This window comes from Balaenoptera physalus (assembly GCF_965194825.1).
Source record: "Balaenoptera physalus genome assembly, chromosome: 11".
Classification (NCBI taxonomy): domain Eukaryota; kingdom Metazoa; phylum Chordata; class Mammalia; order Artiodactyla; family Balaenopteridae; genus Balaenoptera; species Balaenoptera physalus.
In genome coordinates, this window is record NC_138896.1 from 74,387,553 (window position 1) to 74,410,589 (window position 23,037).

The following is a 23,037-nucleotide window of genomic DNA, read 5'->3' on the forward strand; positions in this document are numbered from 1 at the left end:
AGTATTGTTAACTATAGTCATCATGCTGTATACAGTACATCTCCAGGACTTATGTATCTTATAACTGGAAGTGTGTACCTTTTGACCCCCTTCATTCATTTTGCCTCCACCTCCCACCACCTCCTGCCCCGCCACCTCTGGCAACCACCAATCTATTCTCTGTATCTATGAGTTTGGGTTTTGTTTTTTGTTTCGTAGATTCCACGTATAAGAGAGATCAAGCAGTATTTGTCTGTCTCTGTCTGACTTATTTCACTTGGCATAATGCCCTCAAGGTCCATCCACATTGTTGCAAATGGCAGAATTTCTTCTTTTATGGCTGAAAATATAAAATATATAGAATATATATAATAAATTAAATATGTATTCTATATAGTATATAGAATATATAATATATTCTATATAATATATAGATTCTATATAATATAGATTCTATATTTTATATATATATATATAAACTTTCTTTACCCATTTATTCATTGATGGACACACAGTTTGTTTCCATGTCTTGGCTATTGTAAATAATGCTGCAGTGAACATGGTGGAGGCAGATATCTTTCTGAGGTAGTGATTTTGTTTTCTTCAGATAAATATCAAGAAGTGGAATTGCTGGATCATATAGTAGTTCTATTTTTAATTTTTTGAGGAACCTCCATACTGTTTTCCATAGTGGCTACACCAATTTACATTCCCAGCAACAATACACAACAGTTCCCTTTTCTCCACATTCTTTTGCCAGCACTTGTTATTTCTGGTCTTACATGTTTTTGTTTTTTTGCGTGAACTTGCACAGAATACCCCTGACATCTCTGGAAGGATCCACAAGAAACTAGTAATATTGGTTGTCTTCGGAGAGGGGAACTGTTTGAGCCATAGTGAAATGTATTAAATTTTTTGAATTAAATCTAAAATAAATCTTGTTAAGAACAGATATGGGACTCAACAAAAGCTATTTTCATGGTGAATGAAAAAAACATAGCATAAAAGTCTTTTTCCTTTTTCTAAGCTTGCTCCTTCCCCCGCCTCCATCCCTCACATGCTGACTGAGTTAGCTGAGGCAAGGTCTCCGGCCAGGAGGGGGTAGGCTTGGGTTCATTCGAGCAGTTGGGAAAAGGGTGTCAGGATAAGGGTATAACTGGAGAGTGAGGAGTTGCATGGCCTCCAGGGAGGACTCTACCCAGAAATGAAGACAGACCCACCCCAAGGAACCTCACCTACAACTTCAGACACTGGAAACAGAAGAGCCTGGAGGCTTCTGGAGAGAAAAGGCAAACAGAAGCCAATCCAAAGGCCTAGGAATGACAGGGGCACTGGATTTCAGCAGCAGCAACAGCCAAAAAACAATGAACAGAGCAGTCAGAAAGAATTCTGAGCCAAAATATCAATCAAAAGCAAAGGCAGAATACAAGCCCTTTCAGAATTGCAAGGACCCAGAAAATTACCAGGACCCAGTCATCCTTTCTTGGAAAGGTGTTAGAGGATGTGCTTCAGCAAAATGACAGAGTAAACCAAGAGAGTCAGGCTTGGGATCCAGGCAAGAGCAGAGGCTCCCAGGAGCCTAGGGAGCCAGAGGAGCCTTGATAGCACTGGAGGAACACTTAGGTCAGCTTGGAACAGGGAGGATGGGATTGCCATAGGGCTCCACATGGCTCTGAAAACTTAAAATAGTTAAGCTGGGCAACAGACCACCTGTGACACCTGGCTGCCAGGAGCTTCTCTGAATACACCTAGAGGACAGGCTCTTCATCCACCCAGGGGAGTCCAAGATGGTGAGTTTGGGGAATAGACTGTGTTTGCATTGTTTCCTCTAGTTTTAGACTTTAACAGCTTCTGAGCCATTGGCTGGTGGGATGAGGAGTTTACCCCACTGATAGAATTGGGTTTGCCCCACTCTGGGTCCCTGATCCATTTCTGTCCTGATGACAGGTTGTAGCTCAGGTGTCCTTTGGAAAGCTTTCTCTGACTTCTCCCCCTCCCCCTTGCCAGCTGGATCAAGCACCATCCACCAGGACTTCCACCATCACTGCAGGGGAGCTCACTTCCATAAGTACTGTACTCCTGTGCCCAGTGCTTGGGGCCTGACACACATGGTGGGGTCAGTAAATTAGCTCCCAGGCTACCCTGAAACTGAGTCATTTGAGGGAGGGGCTGTTGGGCACAGTTCCCTGCCCCAGGAACCTTCTTCCTTGGGTGGGTGGAGGGAACTCCCAATGGGGCAAGGCTGGCCTCCTGGAGGAAGTAAGGCCTAGTGAGCATATGCTGGGCTTGGGTGTGGAGGCGAAGGTAGGGACTCCTCCTGCAGCCCTCCCTGGGCCCTGGGCTGTGGGGCCTCAGGGGCTTTGAGTTGTCAAGCCTGCCTTCCTGGAGGAGGGAAGGGGAAGAGAAATCCCCTCTGGGGGTTCTGAGTCAGCTGCACTGTCATAATGGAAACAGCACAGCCCTGGGTGTCAGGACACTTCCCCTCTGTGGGCCTCAGAGTCCCCCTCATTATGAGATGGAAATAACAGTCCTGCATAGGGAGTTGGGCTTCAGTGACAGAGGGTGACAAAGCACTCTGTTAACATGCTGCTGACCCCACTGACCCAGTGGTGGTAGGTAACCAGGAGTTAAGAGGCTGCAACATCTTGCCTCCAACCCAGATGAAAGTCTTTCACTTCCCTTAGGCGCAAGTCTGAACTCTGACCAGTTGGAGTCTTTTGGGGACCATGGATTCCTTTTGTCCATCAGTCACTTGCACTCTAGTGAGGCCCCTGCTGTCTGTCTAGAGAGGACATCTTGATTGGAGGGACAGCTGTTTAGGAGACCTGGCCTTGAGGGTGGGAGCTGCTTCTCAGGATAAGGAAGGCCAGGGTGACCACCAAGCCCCATCTGGGAGTGGAGGGTGCCAGGCCGAGTGGGTGAGGCATGGAGGTCTCCTGAGGGAACACTGTGCTCTGAGACTCTTACTCAATGTGTCAGTCTGACACCTCCAAGGACATCTTGTTCCCATCTTGCCCTTGTGTAAGGTCGGGGCCCAGCAAGAAGAGGCCTGAGGCTCTGCCATGGACACTGATCCAGCCCGGAGGCCCACGTGTGCCCTCATCGACCCCTACAGCCTCCCTGGGTGGGGAGGAGGGACTTTTCCCTCGCAAAGACTCGTGCCCCTTACGTGTGGGTGAACGTCAGCCTGCTCAGGTTCCTGTGTGAGCCGGGCCGGCGTCTTTGTCTATCTAGGCCTCAGTGTTCTTGCCTGTAAAGTGGGGTTGATAACAGCGTTGGCTGATTAGGAGGCTTGAGGAGCCGGATGGCACCCAGGCCGCCCACAGAGTCCGGGACGGCGGGAGGTTGGGGTTTGGGGGCGTCACCGCCCAGCCGGCCCCGCCCCGCCCCGCCCCGCCCCGGCCCGGCCTGCTTCCTCCTCCCGGGTCGGGCGGGCGGTGCCGTCGGCCCAGCCTCCTGCCCGGCGCCCCGCGGGCAGCCCCGGGCCGCTGCGCCATGTCAGCCGACTGGTTCCGGCGCCGCTTCCTGCCGGGGGGTCCGCTCCCCGCGCCGCGGCCACCCCGGCCCCGCGCCAGCCCCGTGCCCTACCGGCGGCCCCGCTTCCTGCGCGGCTCGGGCTCCAGCCCCGGCACCGCCGACGCCTCGTGCCGCCCGAACGCCCGGCCAGTGCGCAGCCCGGTGCGGGGCCGCGCGCTGCCCTGGAACGCAGGCTATGCCGAGTGAGTGCCCGGCCCCGAGCGGCCCCCCTGCCCTCGACACTCCCCGCTCCCTGCGACTCTCAATCCTGAGGCCCCGACCCCTACCCTGTGATCCTGCCTGGGGTCCCGTGCTGACCGAGAAAACAGGCCAAGCTGAGTGAGGGATCCCGCCTCCCCAACCTTATGGATAACTCTCTCTTGTCGGCACTTCCGCACTCTTGACAACCTCCCCTATTCCACCTCAGGTCGGGAAGGACCTGCCCCCCTGGGGCTTTCAAAAGAGGTAGGGACACTGGGTAGAATTCCAGCGTTCTGGGCTTTGGAGACTCCCCCCATCCCTCACACACATACACACACACATCTCACCCTGGGTTATGGCCTGTGCAGCATTGGACAGGGATTCTGGCTGAGATGGGACAGGGGATAGGCAAGGAAGCCCCACACCTCCGCAGGCCGACTTGCCCTTACCTCCCGGCCCAGGTCAGCAGGTAAGCTCCAGATGGGCTGGGCCCTGAGTTTTGCTTTAGCTGTGAGGTTACTGAACAGTTAGCAAATTTCCAGCATTTGTTTGTCCAGGTGTGTGTCAGGGACAGCATGGGGGCTGTTACTCCAGAGGGAGGGCTCCTCTTTGTGTTCCAAATCTGTTCTTTGTGCCCATGGGAGCATAGCTGTGTCCCTAAAGGGTCACTGATCACTTCCTGGCCTCAGGATCATCAATGCAGAGAAATCTGAATTCAATGAGGATCAGGCGGCCTGTGGGAAGCTGTGCATCCGGAGATTTGAGTTTGGGGTTGAAGAGGACCAGGAATGGCTGACCTTGTGCCCAGAGGAGGTGAGTGCAACTGGGCCTGAGCCCCTTTTACAGGCTGGGGCCAAGATTGGGGCCAGGACTGTAGACTGAGGTTCTTGCCCTAGTGCCCTACATTCAGCCAGGGGACAACTGGGGAGGCCAGGCAGAGCCTGACGCCAAGCCCTTCCTGTGCAGTTCCTGACAGGTCATTACTGGGCACTGTTTGATGGTCACGGTGGTCCAGCTGCAGCTATCCTGGCTGCCAACACCCTGCACTCCTGCCTACGCCGGCAGCTGGAGGCCGTGGTAGAGGGCATGGTGGCCACTCAGCCCCCCATGCACCTCAGCGGCCACTGCATCCGCCCTAGTGACCCCCAGTTTGTGGAGGAAAAGGGCATTAGGGCAGAAGACTTGGTTGTCGGGGCTCTGGAGAGTGCCTTCCAGGAGTGTGTGAGTGTGACCTTTGGCTGGGAAAGGAGGGAAGGTTTTACCCTCAGGGACCTGAGGGACTCTGGGTTGTGGGGTGTCCCTGCACATGATGGTGATCACCCTGGATCTTTGGATTGGGAGGACAAGATTGGGTTGGTTGGTTTGTTACTAAACAGTTATCATAACCCCACCCATTTGTCCAGCGCCTACTATATGCTAGGTGCTTTTACCTGTATCATCTTCTTGCACACCCTGTTGGTCCTTGGTTTCCCTTCCTCACTGTTTTGAATAGGACTTCCCTACCTCCAAAGGGATATGTCTAGATCTCCTGACCATAGGAATCCTGGAGTCATAGCTAGACTTTGCGCTGGGACTGCCATGCTTGCTGGTGGGGAAGTAAACTGTAGGGTGAGGGTTGGGGACAGTGGTATGCTGGCAGTACAAGCAGCAGCTGAAGTAGCCTTGGTTTGCTCCAGGATGAGGTGATCGGGCGAGAGCTGGAGGCCTCAGGACAGGTGGGTGGCTGCACAGCCCTGGTGGCTGTGACCCTGCAAGGAAAGCTGTATGTGGCCAATGCTGGGGATAGCAGGTGAGTGAGCCCGGAGGGTGGGCAGGGTGGGGTGGGCAGACAGGCAGCAGAGGCAGTGGGGACAGTGAAAGGGGGCTGGAAGTCGAGAGACAGAATTGGGGAAGATTGGCTGAATTGTGCACTTGGCATGTGTCGAGTGTGAAGGCAGACAGCAGATGCCAGGGAGGGCAAGGACCTCAGGGGCCAGGCCAGATGGCTGAGGCTTTACCCTGCAGGCCTTAAGCAGTCATGGGGACCTCTAAGCAAGGGATTGGCATGGGCAGAACTGGCCCCTGGTGGTTGGAGAAGGGGCCGGCAGGAGGGAGGCTATGGGTAAGGATGGAGGCTGCCCCCCAGACTTCTCCTTCTCCTCTAAAACCTCATCCAGGGCCATCTTGGTGCGGAGGGATGAGGTACGGCCCCTGAGCTCTGAGTTCACCCCGGAGACTGAGAGGCAGCGGATCCAGCAGCTGGTAGGTGCCCTTGGCAGAGGGAGGCTGTGGAGCCCCAACTCCTGGGCCACCAGAGGGAGCCTGATCTGAGCATGGCCTCCCTATTCCAGGCCTTTCTCTACCCTGAGCTTCTGGCTGGTGAGTTCACCAGACTGGAGTTCCCTCGGCGACTGAAGGGGGATGACTTGGGGCAGAAGGTTTTGTTCAGGGATCACCACATGAGCGGCTGGTGAGCGAGGTGGGGTTGGGGGACACAGTGGGGAGAGCCCTGGTGTCCAGGCTCAGCTGTGTGGCCTGGAGCAGTCCCCTTCTACCTGGGCAGGGTGGGCCCTGTGTTGGGGGTGGTGAGGTGGTAAGTAGGGCCTGGGTTGATGCTGGGTTTGCTCCTGGTAGGAGCTACAAGTGCGTGGAGCAGTCGGATCTCAAGTACCCACTGATTCATGGACAGGGTAGGCAGGTCAGTGAATGGCACCTCCAAGAATCTCTCTTAAATTGCCCCCTGTAGAGGTGGGAGCTCCTTTGTCCCTTGTGGGGAGCTTTGGCTGGGGTCCTAGGGACTGCTCCGAGGTCAGAGGATGTTTCTCCCTCAGCCCAGGCGCCCAGGGCCACAGTCCACCTCTGTGTGCTTTACTTGTACATTTGCTGGGGCTGTTTGCTGTCACCTCACACCTCCCTTGTCTCCAGGCTCGGTTACTGGGAACACTGGCCGTCTCCCGGGGCCTAGGAGACCATCAGCTCAAAGTCCTGGACACAAATATTCAGCTCAAGCCCTTCTTGCTCTCTGTCCCACAGGTGAGGGGGCAATAGCCTACACCAGCTTCTATCTGCCCAGAAAGGCAGACTATGCAAGGTTGGCAGGAGCTGGGAAGGGAGCCAGTGAGGAAACCTTAGGCTTAACTTGCAGGTGACTGTGCTGGATATGGACCAGCTGGAGCCGCAGGAAGAGGATATAGTTGTCATGGCGACTGATGGGCTCTGGGATGTCCTGTCCAATGAGCAGGTGGCACGGCTGGTGCGGAGCTTCCTCCCTGGCAACCGAGAGGACCCACACAGGTACTATAGCTGCTGGGGATCTGCCTGGGCCTGAGTTGGTGCCAGCAGAAACACCAAGAAGTAGTTATGGTTGAGAAGACAACACTGCAGATGAGTCTGGCTAAGAACAGTTGGCCAGGACTAGAGCTATCTCAAGCTTCCTGGGGGTGACTGTGGGTCCCAAAAATTTCTGGGTCCAGACACCCATGGTCCAACCTGTGGCCTTCCCAGGCTTGTGGCTTGCTTGGCCCCACAGTCAGACTGCATTGCTTGGGTCCTCAGTGTCCAGCACTGTGCAAGTTCTCCCTGAGGGCTGGCCTTGCCTCTTTGCTCTGGCCCTGAAGTACATCTGCAGGATGGTCCCCACAGGTTCTCGGAGCTGGCCCAAATGCTGATACACAGCACACAGGGGAAGGACGACAGTTCCACACAGGAAGGGCAGGTGTCCTACGACGACGTCTCTGTGTTCGTGATTCCCTTGCACAACCAGGGCCAAGGGCGCAGTAGCCACTGAGGATTCAAACATCGCATCCCAGAACCACTTACGGGCCAGGTGCAGTGTGAGCGTCCACCATGGTCAACAGCAGGTCTGCCTGCCCCACCCCCAGACCCAGCCCTGACCCCAACCCATTTCAAGGGGAGCATTTCTACAAGGCAGTCAGAACTGGAAGAACACAGGGAGTCCAGCTCCCCAGGTCCCCCTTTGGCAGGCAGGGAAAGAGTGCTAATGTCAATAATGTCTGGCAGAGTCACTTTACAACTTAGAATCCATGTAAGCCTCCTCAGATAGGATCCTTAACAGCCCACTATATTATTCCCAGATGGGGACAGCTGGACTAAGGGCATTGGCCAAGGATGCCAGGAAGGGCAGACACCCTGTGTTTGGATCCAGGTCTCTAATGCATGAATGTCAGATTATCTACTCAACAACCCCCAAAGCCCATGCAGAGTGCCTTATGGGAAGCCTCATATCTGCTAAACAGCCATCTTGAAGCAGCCCTTGGAGAGAGACCAGTTCAGGTCCTACCCTGCTCCCCTCCGTGCTGGAGGAGAGGCACAGGCCCAGGGGCTAAAGTTGGGGGAGAACTAAGGGGCAAGAAGGAGCCCCCGAGCTGGCTTAGTGAATGCCCAGATTATAGCTGCTGCCTCTAGCCCAGTCTCCTGATTGCTCCTCTCTGGCTCCAGCCCTGCCCTAGGCTGATGCCTCAACAACGCCGTTTTGTTGTTCCCCATCACCTTCCTATTAAATGTTTGTATGCAGAAGAACCCTTGCGAATCGTGAATTGCTGTATAGCTTGATATTACAGTATACCTTTTGCTTTTTCTTGTTCCCTTCTAAAAAAAATCACTCTTAGCTTTAGCTCCACCTTACAAGTTTGCCTATAGTCAGCATTGTGTTTTCTCTGTGGCCTCCCCAGTTCGCAGCTTGGGGTGAGCCCCAGTGAGAGAACTGCTGCCCAGGGAACAGAAAGGGGGTCTCCACCACCATCTGTGGGCTCTGGGCTTGAGGTATCAGAAGGGATGCCTTGTTTTTTACGGCAAATTATAGTGATTTTAGTATAAAGTTTATAGTAAATTTATAATAAAGCTAGATTTACCGACTGGAGACAAGAAGTCAGTTGGGGCTCCAGAGCTTGCTGTTTGATGAGTAGCTTAGTTCTTCATGTTCCTCACAAGACTGTTTTTATCATGCAGCACTTGCCAAGGCTCAAATGCTCAGTAAGTGTTTGTTGAATTATTTGTTGAATTTCATGACCTCAGCCTTTCCTAACTCTTCCCTGATCTACTCCAACTTTAGTCTACAATTGAGATTAATTCTTACCAGGCAACTCACAGCCCTAAACTGCAGCCAGAAAGGACAAGGGCCAGTAGGCCACAAAACTGATGGTTAAACTTGTTTAACACAATGGGCAGGCGCTCAGACCTCCTTTCCTGCCCATTAACTCATTTTAGACTCTACTTCCTGCATGTTCTCTAGGGAAGAGATAGGAAAAACTAGGAACCTACTCATTTTTTACCTAGTCATATTCCATAGCCCAGCACTTCTGGGCCTACATCTGTCTGCAGCTGGGTCCTGAGAAAATGTGGTTGGCCCCAGAAGCTCTGGGCAGCCTCTCCAGGACTCTAATTAGGCAGCTGGCAAGAACAAGAGTGTGCCCTACCAGCCTGCAGTTTTACTTCCTCTTTCCTCAGCAGTCCCCACCCCCACCACTCACCTTCTTTACCCCCGCCCAGCAAAGCGTAGGCAGTATCCTGTGCCTGCCAACCAATCACCCACATCAACTACTGAGCCTGCTTGCCCCAAGTCTGCTTTGCTTTGCTTCTGACCCGGCCCACTGCCTGGTCTTGCTCCTCACACCACTAGGCTGAAGCCCGGGGAGTGGGCAACAGTGGGTCTCTCAACTGCGAACAAGCCAAACTGACAGGAGTGACCGCTGCAGGGGCAGCCACTGACTTACATGTTCATGTCTCTCAGCAGAGCCAAACGCTGCAGTAGCCCTCCCACCAGGCCGTGAGGGGGGACTCTTCCTGCTTGAGCAGTCATGTTGAGAGCCTATGCAGGGCCTACCACTCACAAGCCGGGATGCTCCCTCTGCTGCCCTCCAGAGTCCTTGGCCAACCTCTAATGACCATGTACAAAGTGGCAGGCCCAAGGTGTTGCAGCTGAGGATGCTGAGCTACTAGTGAGTTACCAACTCACCAGCCAGGCAATGGGTTTACAAGCAAGTGGCCAGGCCTTCTGCCAGAACTGGTGCAGGAGCCTCAGAGACACCCCACTATCCTTGCCCCCCACAAACCAGGGCCTAGGAGGATGAACCTTATTCCAGCTAGAGGCTGCCAATCTGATCAAGGGTTGAGGTAACAGTGGGGGATGAAAGGCAGCCTGAGGTACATGCCAGATGCAGTCTTTGAGGATCTCAAGGTTGGCTCAGGCCGGCCTTTTCCTGGTCACTCATTTCTGGCCCTATGGCTGCTTATTAGAACCTGGAGTTGAGGATACCCAGGCTGCTATGCATTGAGAGCTGGATCTAGGGGTTCCTTCCACCAGCGCACAGGCCTTAGTCACCAGGGGCAGTCCCAGGGAGCCCAACAACCCTTCCACACAGCATTACAGTGAGTCCCAGTGTGAGCCAGGAGGACTAACAGGAGACAACCCACCCCCTCCCTCCAACTCTAGGAACCAGGCAAACAATGCTATGAAAACTCAATGGAAGAGGCTGCAGCCATAAAATTCTGTTTAAGACAGATAACATGGAAAAAACGTTTATATGTTAAGTACAAAAAGGACATAAAATTGTATATACAGTAGAATAACAACTATGTAAACACACCAAAAATCTATGCACAGAAATGTCTAGAGGAACACTAAACACCAAAAGATTAGCAGTGGTAACGTTTGGGTGGCAAACTAATTCTTTTTAAAATTCCCAGATTTTTCTTAATAAGCATTAATTATGATTGCAACGGTTTTCTTAAAAAAAAAAAAAATACCCCACTGGCTGGTGGTTGAGCAGTGCAATGTCACTGTCACATATAAATCAGAGGCTTTGGCCCTGACTCCTGAGAGCGTGGTGCACCCCCCACCCCCAGGAGAGCTTAAGCACCTCTGGCTCCTACTGAGGGTGTCCTTGCAGCCCTGGTGCTCCTCAGCCTCTCTGACCCACAGACTCTTTTCTCCCTTAATTCTGCCTTTTCCCACAACCACATCATATTCGGTCACTTCCAGCTGCATCTTTCCCTCTCCTTCCCAACTCAGGAGCCAGCTCTGCAGCCACAGGTCCCCATAAATAGAAGCAGTGCAGTGCATATTTTCAAAGGACATGGTGCCTCAGCTTTGGACACACAGGAACTCAATACAAATCATTTTCCTGCTGATAGACAAGTCATGCGTGGTGGCTTCTCTGGGTACAGATATGTTAATTATGCAGGCTTTCTTATTAACCTATAGTTCCAAGTACTTTCTCTGAACAGTTATTCCTACCATGAATTTTCTACCCTGGAAAGCCAGGGGTGGGCAGTAACAGCTCAGATCACTTGGTTTCTAAAAGTCCCTCCACTCTGAGAATGCAGAGCTATACGGTGTGTGGTACCTCAGAAGCTGCAGATTCCAGCCTATGTCTGGGAAAGACGTATGCCCCTTGCTTTTAAGGTTAAGGAACAAGCCAAAAAGTAATTGCTAAAAAAGCAAAACAAAACAGTAATTGCTAGCAATTCACAGCCTATTCCTGCTGCTGAACAGAGGCAGTAATGGCTTGCTTTCCCCACTAGCAGCTAGGTACTCTTGGGCAAGTCAAACATAACCTTGTTGAGCCTGTTTCTGGATCTGCAGGGAATGTGTTACTTGCTTAGCTGTTTGGGAACTTAGTGAAATAATATGCCACTTGTCCTGCTCTAAGAAGGCCATGCAGGGGAAAAGGCAATGAGCTACCTGCAGCTCACCTCAACCCCGATGAGGAATCCTCCCTCTCCCAGGAGAAGGCAAGGAAAAGAAGTTAAGAAAGCAGGCATACCAGGTAAACAGGAGTGACCTATAATTGGCAAAGAAGCCTCAGACAAGCTGAAAATGCTCTGGTTCCAGCATCCTGTCCCCAAATGCTGGGAGCCAGACACAAAAGGCATGCAAAAGTGACTGTCACACACATACAGGCGCAGACAGAGCATCACTGGGCAAAAAGGGGGCTAATACTGCAGAGAAGGCCCCAAAGTGCGGCTTGAGGAACAAAAGGGAGTCATTCCAAGACCCTCACTTAGCTGCCATGGGGACAGCAAACACTCAAAAGCTTTGCTTTTGTTCAGTCTCCCAAAGGGAAAAAGGTAATAGGGAAGACTAACACTTGTGGCAAACACTATTAGCAAGAATGCAGTCTTTCTCCTGGGGCAGAGGACTCTATCTCCTTCAGATACTTTAAAAATACATACATACATATATATATATATATATATATATATATATATATATATGCGCACATATATATATATACACACATACATATATATGCATACATACATATATGTATATATGTATGCAAACATACGATATATTTAAATGAAGGTGTACACACACTGTGCTAAAATACAAACAACAGAAATCTCAAGTCATATATAAAAAGGCTAAATATAACATATAACACAAGCCTAGAGCCAGCTCCTGGTTGGGAGCTGGGGAAGGGGTGGTATCATCTGGAGACTATGTACACAACTTGTGGTGGGCAGGGAAGGCATCAGTGTAAACAACTCAGACTCACTCCACAATACTGGCCCACAGAAAAGCGTGATGTATCTCATGTACAAAAATAGACGCCCACCTTGCTTCTGTATACAACCAAACTTGGCAGGCACCCAGAAGGACTGTGTGTTTGTTTTGATGACAGGGCACCACACCAAGCTGCTGCTAAACCTCCCAGCCCTAGGAACTCATCTGCTACCCCGCCTCCCTCACCCAGAGCCTGAGGCACACCCAGATCATCCACCCTCACATGACTAACTTGCAAGGCTTCCTGGCAAGCAAGGTCCTTCTGTATCTGTCCCTTTCTGACCCTAAGATATATGGAGACTTATTTCTGTAAATATTTGGCACCTAAGTAACGTGATGGTTGTGGATAATGCCACAATGACACAGGGAGAACCAGTAACAAGACATGCAGGGTGAGGGCAAGGGGCACTGAGCTGCCCTAGCATCTCAAAACCAGAACTGTGGCTTCCCACGCATTTATGGGGGTGGGCGAAGGGATGTGCAGAATTAACAACTTCACCGACTCCTCAGCAGCAAATACATTCAAAACTGAAGGTGTCTTGAGGGCCCCACTATACCCTAGTCACGAGTCTGGTCACTCCTCTGGAGGAGCTCGGTGCAGTGACAGCTGGAAAATCTGAGTCCCGATTGAATCTGCCGCACCAAGAGTCCTTTTGAAGAAGCTTGGCAAAGTAATTTTTTTCTTTTGAGCAAATGTACAGCACATCCTTGGGAAGGCCAAGTGGAAGGATGCTCTCCAGCCCAGTCAAATGATCCAATCTCACTATTATCTTAGTTCCCTCTGAGTTTTTTCCTACTGGCCACCCTCGCTGTACAGAAAACAGCCAAGCACTATGCAGGTCAGTCATCAATGGTGGGCAACCAGAAGGCCTGGATGGAAGGAGAACATAAGTCAACTTTAAAAAGCCAAGCCCGTCTCCTCATTTCTGAGGGTTTTTCTTACCCCTCCCCCACCATCAAGGCACCCAACCCCAAAGTTGGAGGAGTTATGGCTGGTGGCCTTCCCTCCTGACCAATTGACTCTGGCAATCTGTGGACAAACACTCCCCTATCTATGTGAAAGTAAACATTGTCTAACTTCCAACATAGTGGTCCAGTGGTAAAGAAAAGAAGAAGTGCTGTCTGGGAGGTGGGTGTTTGGCCTCACAGCTAATCTACCAGGTGACCTCAGACAGACCCTCTCATTCATGAGCTGTAAAAACCGTGAGGGACTGGATTGGATGGTTTTGCTGCATTTTTTTCTGACACTGTTTTCTTTGTTTAAAAAAAAAAAAAAAAGAAATGGAGCAATGTGTTCTGGGTAGGCTAGTAATGAAATGCCTCATGCCCGAATACCCAGGTAGGTTTAGGAGATGCCAAGAGGAAACTGGAGGCTGAGACTCACTGATGCTTTGTTCTGCTAGTGTTGTCTAGGAAGAGACAGGGGCCTGGAGAAAACTCTAAGTGGTGAGTTGTGATCAACCGTAAGAATTTCTGATTAACTCAGCATAACCTGAGAGGAATGGAAAACTGAAAGTTTACAGCCACAAAAGGCTGGTTCAAAGTATTTTAAGAAGCCAAAAACCTGTGAGGCATAGCCCCAGGTAGTTTGGGCATAAAACCAGGAGCCAGAGCAAAAACTGGCCTAAGATCTCCTGGGAGCTCAGAGGCGATCCTAGATCATGGAAAGAAGAGCAAAAGTGAAAGACCAGCCCAACCAAAGATCAGATAATAGAGGTGAAACAGGGAAGCCACCAGCTGAGAAACATGAACTTGGGTGCTTGTAATTGTACCTATTTAGAACACAGCTCACTGTGCTCATTGAAGGACCCACCACCCCAACTGGAAAGGGCCCCTAGACGGAGGACATCTCCCGTTGTTCACATACCATGTTGGAACAAGCACTGGCAAAGGTCATGAACTTGGGGTTGAACTGCAAACAGGTAATGGGGCCTGTGTGTTTGCCATCCAACACAGCTACTTTTATACCACTCTCTCCATTCCAGACATGGATCTTGCCATCCTCTGAACCTGAAGAGAATGATCAAGGGATATAACAACAGCTCAAGGCACAATACAAAGACAAGTGGCAAAGAGACATGGATTGACATCTGGAGAGAGGCCAAGCTTCAGGACCCAGCCACCAGCAGAAATGGAGAGGGAGTAATGGCAGTGAAGAAAAGACACTTTGGGAACTGATCTAGACCCTAGTTATTTGCTCCTAGGCAAGTCACTTCCCCTCTAACTTCAGTTTTCTCATTTAAAAAAGGGGGCTGAATATGATCACCCTACGAACATCTACACTAAGGTGACTGAATGAAGGGTTACACCAGTGCTTGTAGAGTTTAACTCTATGATGGTCCAGGGAAGACCAACATTAACGCCCGTTCCCAGAAAAGAAAGCAAAGTCAGGACAGTTTAAAGACACTATACCTTTGACATAACATGCTACACAGAAATCTGAGAAACTCTATCTCAAAAGGATAATAAATAATATCTTAAATTAGTTAAAACTAACAGAAATAACATAATGCACAGTACCAGATAAGTAACACCCAAGGCGGGGGATAAAGGAAGCTTACCAATCATAATAAACTGCGAGTCTGGAGTAAACGAGGCCTCCAGTGTGACGGCTTTGCTGTTGGCATAACCCTAAAACAAGCAGAACAATTCTCATTACAGTGCCATTAACAAAAAATAATGGCCTACAAACACTGACCCCAGCACATACATCTTCTTCTTTTCTTTTGATTTAAAAAAAATTTTTACTGTAAAATATAGATAGCCATTTACTATTTTAAGTATCTTTAAGTGTACAGTTCAGTGGCACTAAGTATACTTAAAATGCTATGCAACCATGACCATCATCTGCCTCCAAAACCTCTTCATCATTCCAAACAGAAACTTCATAATCTTTAATAGTAACTCCCCATTTCCCTCTTCCCCTGCTCCCTGGCAATCTCTGTTCTACTATCTATCTCTATTCTAGGAAACTAAGTGGAATCATACAACAGTTGTCCTTTTGTGTCTGGCTTATTTCACTTAGCATAATGTTTTCAAGGTTCATCCATGTTGTAGTACATACATCACCTTCCCTTCTGTGAAACCCTTTCTTCCTCATGCACAGTGCTACCAAGGTTTCAAACTCGGCTACCACCCCTTACAATTCACCCCCTTATCCCCAACTCCATATTCAAGGGGGCAAGAAAATGTTTATGGTCAGGAATTTATTATATTATCTGAACACCAAACGTGAGTCATTGGGTGAGAAGTGAATGTCTCAGAATCCAAAAGAAATAATGCCACGAGCAGGAAGAAAATGCAAGTCCATGCCTCGATTAGTGAGCCAAGGACAACTGCCGGTCTCCACCAACTAGCTGACACAATTCTCAGAAGGGATGAGCATGGAAAAAAGGTAGAGTATGGAAAAAAAAAACATGGTTCAAAGTTGTCAGCTCACCCCAAACGTATGCATCACCACTCCCTTGAATGCATCGATCAGACGGATGAAGCTGCCATTGGTGGAGATGAGGATGAGTTTGCCATCATTGCTGAATTTAAGTCCTGTCCACTCACAAGTCCGATCATACTGCATCTTAAATGTGGCAAATGGCCCCTGCAAAAGACAGACAGCAGCCGTAGGCCCAAGGCACATCAATAATTCATTCTGCCAGAGCCAAATCTCATTCTATCCCTTTAGATTCCTTTTTGACTAGGGAAAGCAGAAGATGAAGTACTGCTCTGACACTTTCTAATATCTACCACATACCTCCTCTACTGTAGAAAAAGGCTCTTAAATGTCCATCTCACCCTTCAAAACTTCCATAATATCAAGACGGTTCAAAGATTCAAAGATTTACCTTATCAAAAGAGCGAAGATCATAAAGTTTGACCATTTCAGAATTGACACCTGCAGCAAAAATTAATCCTTCTGGATCAAAAGAACAAACTGGCTTGCCCTGTAAATGCATGAGACCCTGAGAAAAAAGAAATTTTAAAAAAGTTAATGAACCCAGGATCCTACCAAAAGCAAACACAAGACTAACTAAAATGAAGTTAAAAAAACCCAGGTCTCCATGCAATTGATTTCAGATCAACCCTAACTGTATAATTTTATAGACACTGAATTCAAATAAAAACAAATCCCTGGAGTCTAAAATCTATAGCTCAAAGGCTCCAGGAAAACTGCTTTTAAAGCACTAAGCCACAGATCATCATAAGTATGCACTGGATTAAGGTATTAGCTTAATTACCAGCTTCCTACCAGTAAAAGATCTTCTCCAAAATTTAAAGACTCTGGGATCCCAGAAAAGAATCACTGCTTTCCCCCCTTCCTTGAGAGGGAGAGTTGAAAACGCTTAAAGTGTAACTGTGAGGTAACATTACCTGGCAGTTAGGAGACCGGAGATCCCAGAGCCGAATGGTCTTATCAAGAGACCCAGAAATGAAAGTGTCATCCACAGGTGACATGGACAAGGCCACCACCCTGCAATGCATCAAGATAAATAGGAGTTGAAGCGAAATATTAACAAAAATTGGATATGAACTCTAAACCACTTTACCTGCCTACCTATATATATGTGTTCTCCTAAAAACTCCATTTTAAGAAACACACATACGCAAGCAATCTGGAACAATCAAAGGCAATTAGTATAATCAAAAAAGCAACTTAAAGCTACAGCATAAAAATATATGATTCCAATGCAAATCAAATCATAATGAGATACCACTTCATACCCACTAGCAAAGCTATAATCAAAAAGAGAGATAACAAGAGTTGGTGAGGATGGGGAGAAACTGGAACCCTCATACACTGCTGGTAGGAATGTAAAATGGTACAGTTGCTTTGAAAAAGTTTTACACTTCCTCAAAAAGTTAGAGTTACTATATGATCCAAACATTCCACTCTTAGGTATATACCCAAGAGAAATGAAAACATATGTCAAAAAAATCCCCCGTACATGTATGTTCACAACAGCATTATTCATAATTGCTAAAAACTGGAAACAACCCAAATGTCCATCACCTAATGAATGGATAAACAAAACGTGTTATTGTCATACAAGAATATTATTTGGCAATAAAAAGAAATGAAGTACTGGGGCTTCCCTGGTGGCGCAGTGGTTAAGAATCCGCCTGCCAATGCAGGGGACACGGGTTTGAGCCCTGGTCTGGGAAGATCCCACATGCCGCAGAGCAACTAAGCCCGTGCGCCACAACTACTGAGCCTGCACTCTAGAGCCCGTGAGCCACAACTACTGAGCCCGCGAGCCTAGAGCCCGTGCTCCGCAACGAGAAGCCACCGCAATGCGAAACCTGCGCACCACAACGAAGAGTTGCCCCCACTCACCACAACTAGAGAAAGCCCGCGCGCAGCAACGAAGACCCAACGCAGCCAAAAATAAATAAATAAAAAAGAAAGAAATGAAGTACTGATTCATATTACAACATGTATGAAGTGAAAGAAGTCAGACACAAAACGCCACATATGATCTGGTTCCATTTATAAAAAATATCCAGAATAGACAAAGTTATAGAGACAGAAAGTAGATTAGTGGTTGCCAGGGGCTGGGAAGAGGGGAAATGGGGAGTGTTAATGGGTACAGGGTTTCTATTTGGGGTGATGAATATGTTCTGGAATTAGATAGTGGTGATGGTTGCCCAACTCTGTGAATATACTAAAAACCACTGAATTGTACACTTTAAAAGGGTGAATTTATGGTACTGAACTATATCTCAATTAAAAGAAAAAAAAAGCATGATTCCTTAACTAGAGGTTTGTGGACTATACTGATGTTCTCAAACCTGAGTGGTACCAGCATCACCTGTAGCGTGGGTTAAAACCGATTGCTGGGATCCACTGCCAGAATTTCTAATCCAGTAGGTCTGGGGTGAGGTCTGAGAATCTGTGTTTCTAACAAGCTCCTCAGTGATGTTGAGACTGGTGGTTTGGGCCCCACACTTAGAGAGCCACAGCTCTATGCTAATAGCCTATGCTATATTTCTGATATGGGTCCCCTCTTATGGTTACACCAGTCACTCACTGAAAAATACTTCTTCCAAGGCCTCATCCTGAGGTCTCTTGTCCCCTCTGCTCATGTTCTTGCTCTGCCATGCTCTGCGTTGAAGATACCCATCATCTCCCTGGCATTCGGGCCCAGCCTGTGGAGAAGGATGGCATGTGACTCCACTTTACTTGCCTCTTGGAGCATGCCACGGCCCTAACCAGAGGGATCCTTGAGGTCCATGGGCTATGACCTGTACAGTGCCTATGAGTCTGTAGTACCACCTATAGAGGAAGCCCTTGTGAAAATGGACACTCAGATGGCTCTTCCTTCTGGGTGTTATGGAAGAGTAGTTCCACATTCTGCCTTGGCTAAAAAACGCTTCACAGACATAGGAGCTGGTGTCACAGGTGAAGATTACAGAGGAAATGTTGGTGTTGTACTGTTTCATTTTGACAAAAAAAAACTGGAGTACAAAAAGCAGATCAAATTGCACAGCTCATTTGTGAATGGGTTTTTTAAATGTAGAAATAGAGGAAGTTCAAATTTTGGATGACTCTGAAAGGGGTTCAGGAAGTTTTGGTTCCACTAGAAAGAATTACAAATGTACGCCATGAGTAAAAAATGGACAAATGTACTTTTTTTCCTTAAAAATAAAGTTTTTGACAAAAAAAAAAAAAATTCTTCCAATATAACTAAATTAACATTTGCACTAGATCATCAACTTAAAAATTTTAATGATACTATAAGCCAAAATCTCCTGGGAATGCTGAGGTGGTAATAAAACGGAGTGAGCAGAATGCATATGAACATGTAATTTTACGTCAGTATTCAGGTCAAAAGCTCAGAGGAAGTCTATCTTGGCACAAGGCTCTACGATGAGAGGTAGAGGGAATACAAGGAGGAACACGACTTCAACTCTAAGGAAGCTTAACTGTCTAGTCCAGACAACTCCAAGAGAGGGTCAGAGAAGGATTTCAGGAAGAAGCAGCACCTGTGGTGAACAGGGTTTCAATGGGAGTGGCCTTTCTAGAAGTTGCCAGATAGGAAGGCATGAGGCAGTTCAGGAAGCAGCCCAGAATTCACTTCAACTGGAGTGGTGGGAGATAACACTGGGAAAATGGGTCAGGCAGAGGGAAAAGAATCTGACTCCAAGGTTTCTCGAGGAAGGCTGTGGTCAGAACTGTAAAAACAGGGTGCAGAAGCAGGATGCTGAGGGATGGGGAGATAAGGAGTTGACAATAATTTACCTGAGCTAGGACAGAAGTAAAGGCGTATGGAGCAGAATGACACACGAGGTTAAACCTAAGTAGAATCAACGGGATTTAACAACTCACTGGATGTGAAGGCAGGGAAAAAGTAGTGAACAGGTAACAGAGCCTTTGAGTTGGGAGAATTGGAAGGGACAGAGGTGAAGAAACATGAGGCAGACAGAAGAGCTGGCCCAAGGAATTTAACGATGGATGGAGTATTGGACCTGTAGGTAGAAGTTGAGTCTGGAAATCATGGGCTGAAAATACTGATTTGGGAAGCTATCTGAGGTGAATGAAATCAGTGATGGCCCAAATACCAAGAGGAGGAGAAAAAAGCTAGGGTAGAACCTTGTTTAGAGTCAAAAAGAGAAAGAGAGGCAAAAAATAGCAAAAACAGAACCAAGATGAGAAGCCAAAGGAAAAAAAAAGTTTTACTGAGAGGTTAAGCACCAAAAAAAGCTCCAGGCAGTGGATTTTACCTGGAGGCAGCAGGGAAAGGGGAGTAAACAGCTTGGCTTGGATGAGTGAGTTAAACAGTGAGTGAGTATGAGGAGGTGGAGAAGGGAATATGCAGATTATTCTTTTATGTTTGACGTTGAAAAGAAGTGGGTGAGGGCTTCCCTGGTGGCGCAGTGGTTGAGAATCTGCCTGCCAATGCAGGGGACACGGGTTCGAGCCCTGGTCTGGGAAGATCCCACATGCCGCGGAGCAACTAGGCCCGTGAGCCACAATTACTGAGCCTGCGCGTCTGGAGCCTGTGCTCCGCAACAAGAGAGGCCGCGACAGTGAGAGGCCCGCGCACCGCGATGAAGAGTGGCCCCCGCTCGCCACAACTAGAGAAAGCCCTCGCACAGAAACGAAGACCCAACACAGCCATAAATAAATAAATAAATAAATAAAAATTAAAAAAAAAAAAAAAAAAGAAGTGGGTGACATGCTCAAGAAATAAATTTAAGATAAGGAAGATAAAGAAGACCGAGTAGGGCTCCCCTGGTGAGTAGAGCTTCCCTGGTGGCACAGTGGTTAAGAATTCGCCTGCTGGGTTCAAGCCCCGGCCCGGGGAAGATCCCACATGCCACGGAGCAACTAAGCCCGTGCGCCACCAACTACTGAGCCTGTGCTCTAGAGCCCGTGAGCCACAACTACTGAGCCCAAGTGCCACAACTACTGAAGCCCACGTGCCTAGAGCCCATGCTCCACAAGAGAAGCCATCGCAATAAGAAGCCTGCACACCACAGTGAAGAGTAGCTCCCGCTCACCACAACTAGAGAAACCCCACGTGCAGCAATGAAGATGCAATGCAGCCAAAAATAAAATAAATAAAAATAAATAAATTTAGAATACCGACTAAGTTTGTGGGCAGCAAAGTCCAGTAAGGAGACGGAAGTAAAAGTAAAAACAGAGGGGGTGGTTTTCTCAAAGAAGAAAAGGCTACTTCTTTCTCAGGGAAAGTGTTCTAAGGAAGAGAGAAGTTTAGGTGAAAGAGATAGGAGTTGAAAAGAACTCATTTTGGATGGCCTTGATTTTCTCAAAAAGGGAGGGACAAAGTCATCTATTAAGAATCCGGAGGTCAGGAGGTCAAGAGATTGGGCAACTGGGAAGACTGGAAAGAATTTCAAACAACTGCAATCAACTCTTAATTACAGACAGTATATTTGTGAACATTAATTTGACTATAAACAAGCAAAAACATCTACTTGTCACAAGCCATTCTTTGAACTACACAGTAACCAACAGCTGCCACCTCTTATCTTCAGCAACACAGAAATGCCCTTGCCCAATCAGAAGTGCAGCTGAAAACGGTGCTCTCGGTCTATCTCCTGTCAGGGCTCTGAACCACTCCAAGCTATACAGGATTACTGTACATTTGCAAAGGGAAGCACCAATGATTAATATATCATCCAAGGGAAAATGTGTTTAACATTCAGCCCAAACTTGAAAAACGGGAGGAAAAATACCAGGGGAATTGAGATAAGAGACAGAGAGAAGCAACCTGCATTACAGAACGGAATAAGGGGGACTTCCCTGGTGGCTCAGTGGTTAAGAATCTGCCTGCCAATGCAGGGGACACGGGTTCGATCCCTGCTCTGAGAAGATCCCACATACCACGGAGCAATTAAGCCCACGCGCCACAACTACTGAGCCTGCACTCTAGAGCCCGCAAGCCACAACTACTGAGCTCGCACGCCACAAATACTGAAGCCCTCATGCCCTAGAGCCCACGCACCGCAACTACTGAAGCCCATGCGCCTAGACCCCGTGCTCCGCAACAAGAGAAGCCACCGCAATGAGAAACCTGCGCACCGCAAGGAAGAGTAGCCCCCGAGGGCCGCAACTAGAGAAAGCCCGCACGCAGCAACAAAGACCCAACGCAGCCAAAAAAAATAAAAATAAAATAAATAAATATATACCTTAAAAAAAAAATAAGGAAACAAGTTTCTTGACTTTCAAAAAGTATGAAAGGACAATTATTATTTTTTAATACATTTATTTATTTATTTATTTTTGGCTGCGTTGGGTCTTTGTTGCTGCACGCGGGCTTTCTTTAGCTGCGGTGAGCGGGAACTACTCTTTGTTGCGGTGTGCAGACTTCTCACTGCAGTGGCTTCTGTTTTGCGGAGCATGGGCTCTAGGCACGTGGGCTTCAGTAGTTGTGGCACGCAGGCTTAGTTGTGACTCGCAGGCTATAGAGTGCAGGATCAGTGGTTGTGGCGCACAGGCTTAGCTGCTCCACGGCGTGTGGGATCTTCCTGGACCAGGGCTCGAACCCATGTCCCCTGAATCGGCAGGAGGATTCTTAACCACTGCGCCACCAGGGAAGCCAACACTTTTATTAATTTTTTTTTACATCCTCATTAAGCTCTTCATGTGGAACACATTTATGTAGAGCAGGGGCATGCGGAAATGGGGGCCACCTACACTGGAAGGCCTCAAACATGTAAATGTACTTCCATTAAGGGATGTCTGATATTTGGGATCCCTAAATGCCAAATGTTATTTTTACTACATAGGTTTCCACTGAATATCTTTAATCCACATTCTTCCTATTAATGTTTTAACTGAGGTTTCGGTTTATCTATGAAGTCCTACCCCTGGCCTCTACAACCTCGATTAATCATGAGTTGACTGTTTAGGGAAGGTTAACAAGAGAAGATTAAGAGGTATGCCAAACAGCAGTGAGAAACTAGCTTCAGTTCACTAATAAAATCTCTCCACTCTTTCATTCTCTGGATAACCTCAGGGATAAAAGAACTATCTACTTCTGTAACACTTGCGTCTTACCTTTTGCTATGTCCAGGAAAGTATCTGATGTATTTGTTGTCATGCAAGGACAGGTAACGGATAGTATCTGTAAGAAGATAAATAAGGCATGATGATATCCTACTATTTTTAAAGGAATTTACTTTGCATTTTCATTTTGAAAAGACAAGGTCAAAGAATTCATTGTTTTCCATAACCCAAGCAAGGTATGAATAAATAATAGTGAATAACTCCTTTTCACGGGACTAGAGATTTCACGTAATTCAAAAGCAGAGTTCTCAAGTTGACAGCGTTGTAAAGCAATGTTTAAAATCACTATTGCTGCCAATCTTTGACT

The 23,037-nt window shown here is 48.1% G+C and overlaps 2 protein-coding genes across 8 annotated transcripts in view; one reads left to right on the top strand and one right to left on the bottom strand.

The window, feature by feature from the left end:
* WDR82 (WD repeat domain 82) overlaps positions 1–23,037 on the bottom strand; it is a 30,767-nt gene that overhangs the window by 522 nt on the left and 7,208 nt on the right. Inside the window, exons 3-9 of one of the 3 annotated variants that reach the window (XM_082414546.1) lie at positions 22,722–22,788; positions 16,568–16,667; positions 16,042–16,158; positions 15,642–15,797; positions 14,764–14,833; positions 14,070–14,212; positions 10,181–13,072 (exon numbers count right to left, since the gene is read on the bottom strand). In XM_082414546.1, coding sequence (XP_082270672.1) covers positions 13,043–13,072; positions 14,070–14,212; positions 14,764–14,833; positions 15,642–15,797; positions 16,042–16,158; positions 16,568–16,667; positions 22,722–22,788 — 683 coding nt within the window. In that variant the 3' untranslated portion in view covers positions 10,181–13,042. Of the gene's footprint in view, positions 1–10,180; positions 13,073–14,069; positions 14,213–14,763; positions 14,834–15,641; positions 15,798–16,041; positions 16,159–16,567; positions 16,668–22,721; positions 22,789–23,037 lie in introns of those variants that run through there. The other 2 variants (XM_082414547.1, XM_082414548.1) reach the window with 2 other exon arrangements.
* On the top strand, positions 21–8,214 carry PPM1M (protein phosphatase, Mg2+/Mn2+ dependent 1M). 5 transcript variants are annotated; one of them, XM_082414528.1, is made up of 10 exons: positions 21–3,698; positions 4,400–4,509; positions 4,663–4,917; positions 5,373–5,485; positions 5,853–5,937; positions 6,027–6,145; positions 6,310–6,373; positions 6,601–6,708; positions 6,821–6,969; positions 7,318–8,214. In XM_082414528.1, the coding sequence occupies exons 1-10, from the start codon at positions 3,284–3,286 to the stop codon at positions 7,460–7,462; spliced, it is 1,563 nt and encodes a 520-aa protein (XP_082270654.1). In that variant the 5' UTR covers positions 21–3,283; the 3' UTR covers positions 7,463–8,214. The 5 variants fall into 5 exon arrangements, with proteins under 5 accessions (XP_082270654.1, XP_082270651.1, XP_082270652.1 ...); XM_082414525.1 differs by having other exon boundaries at positions 3,379–3,698; positions 4,386–4,509; positions 7,770–8,214; XM_082414524.1 differs by having other exon boundaries at positions 3,381–3,698; positions 4,386–4,509.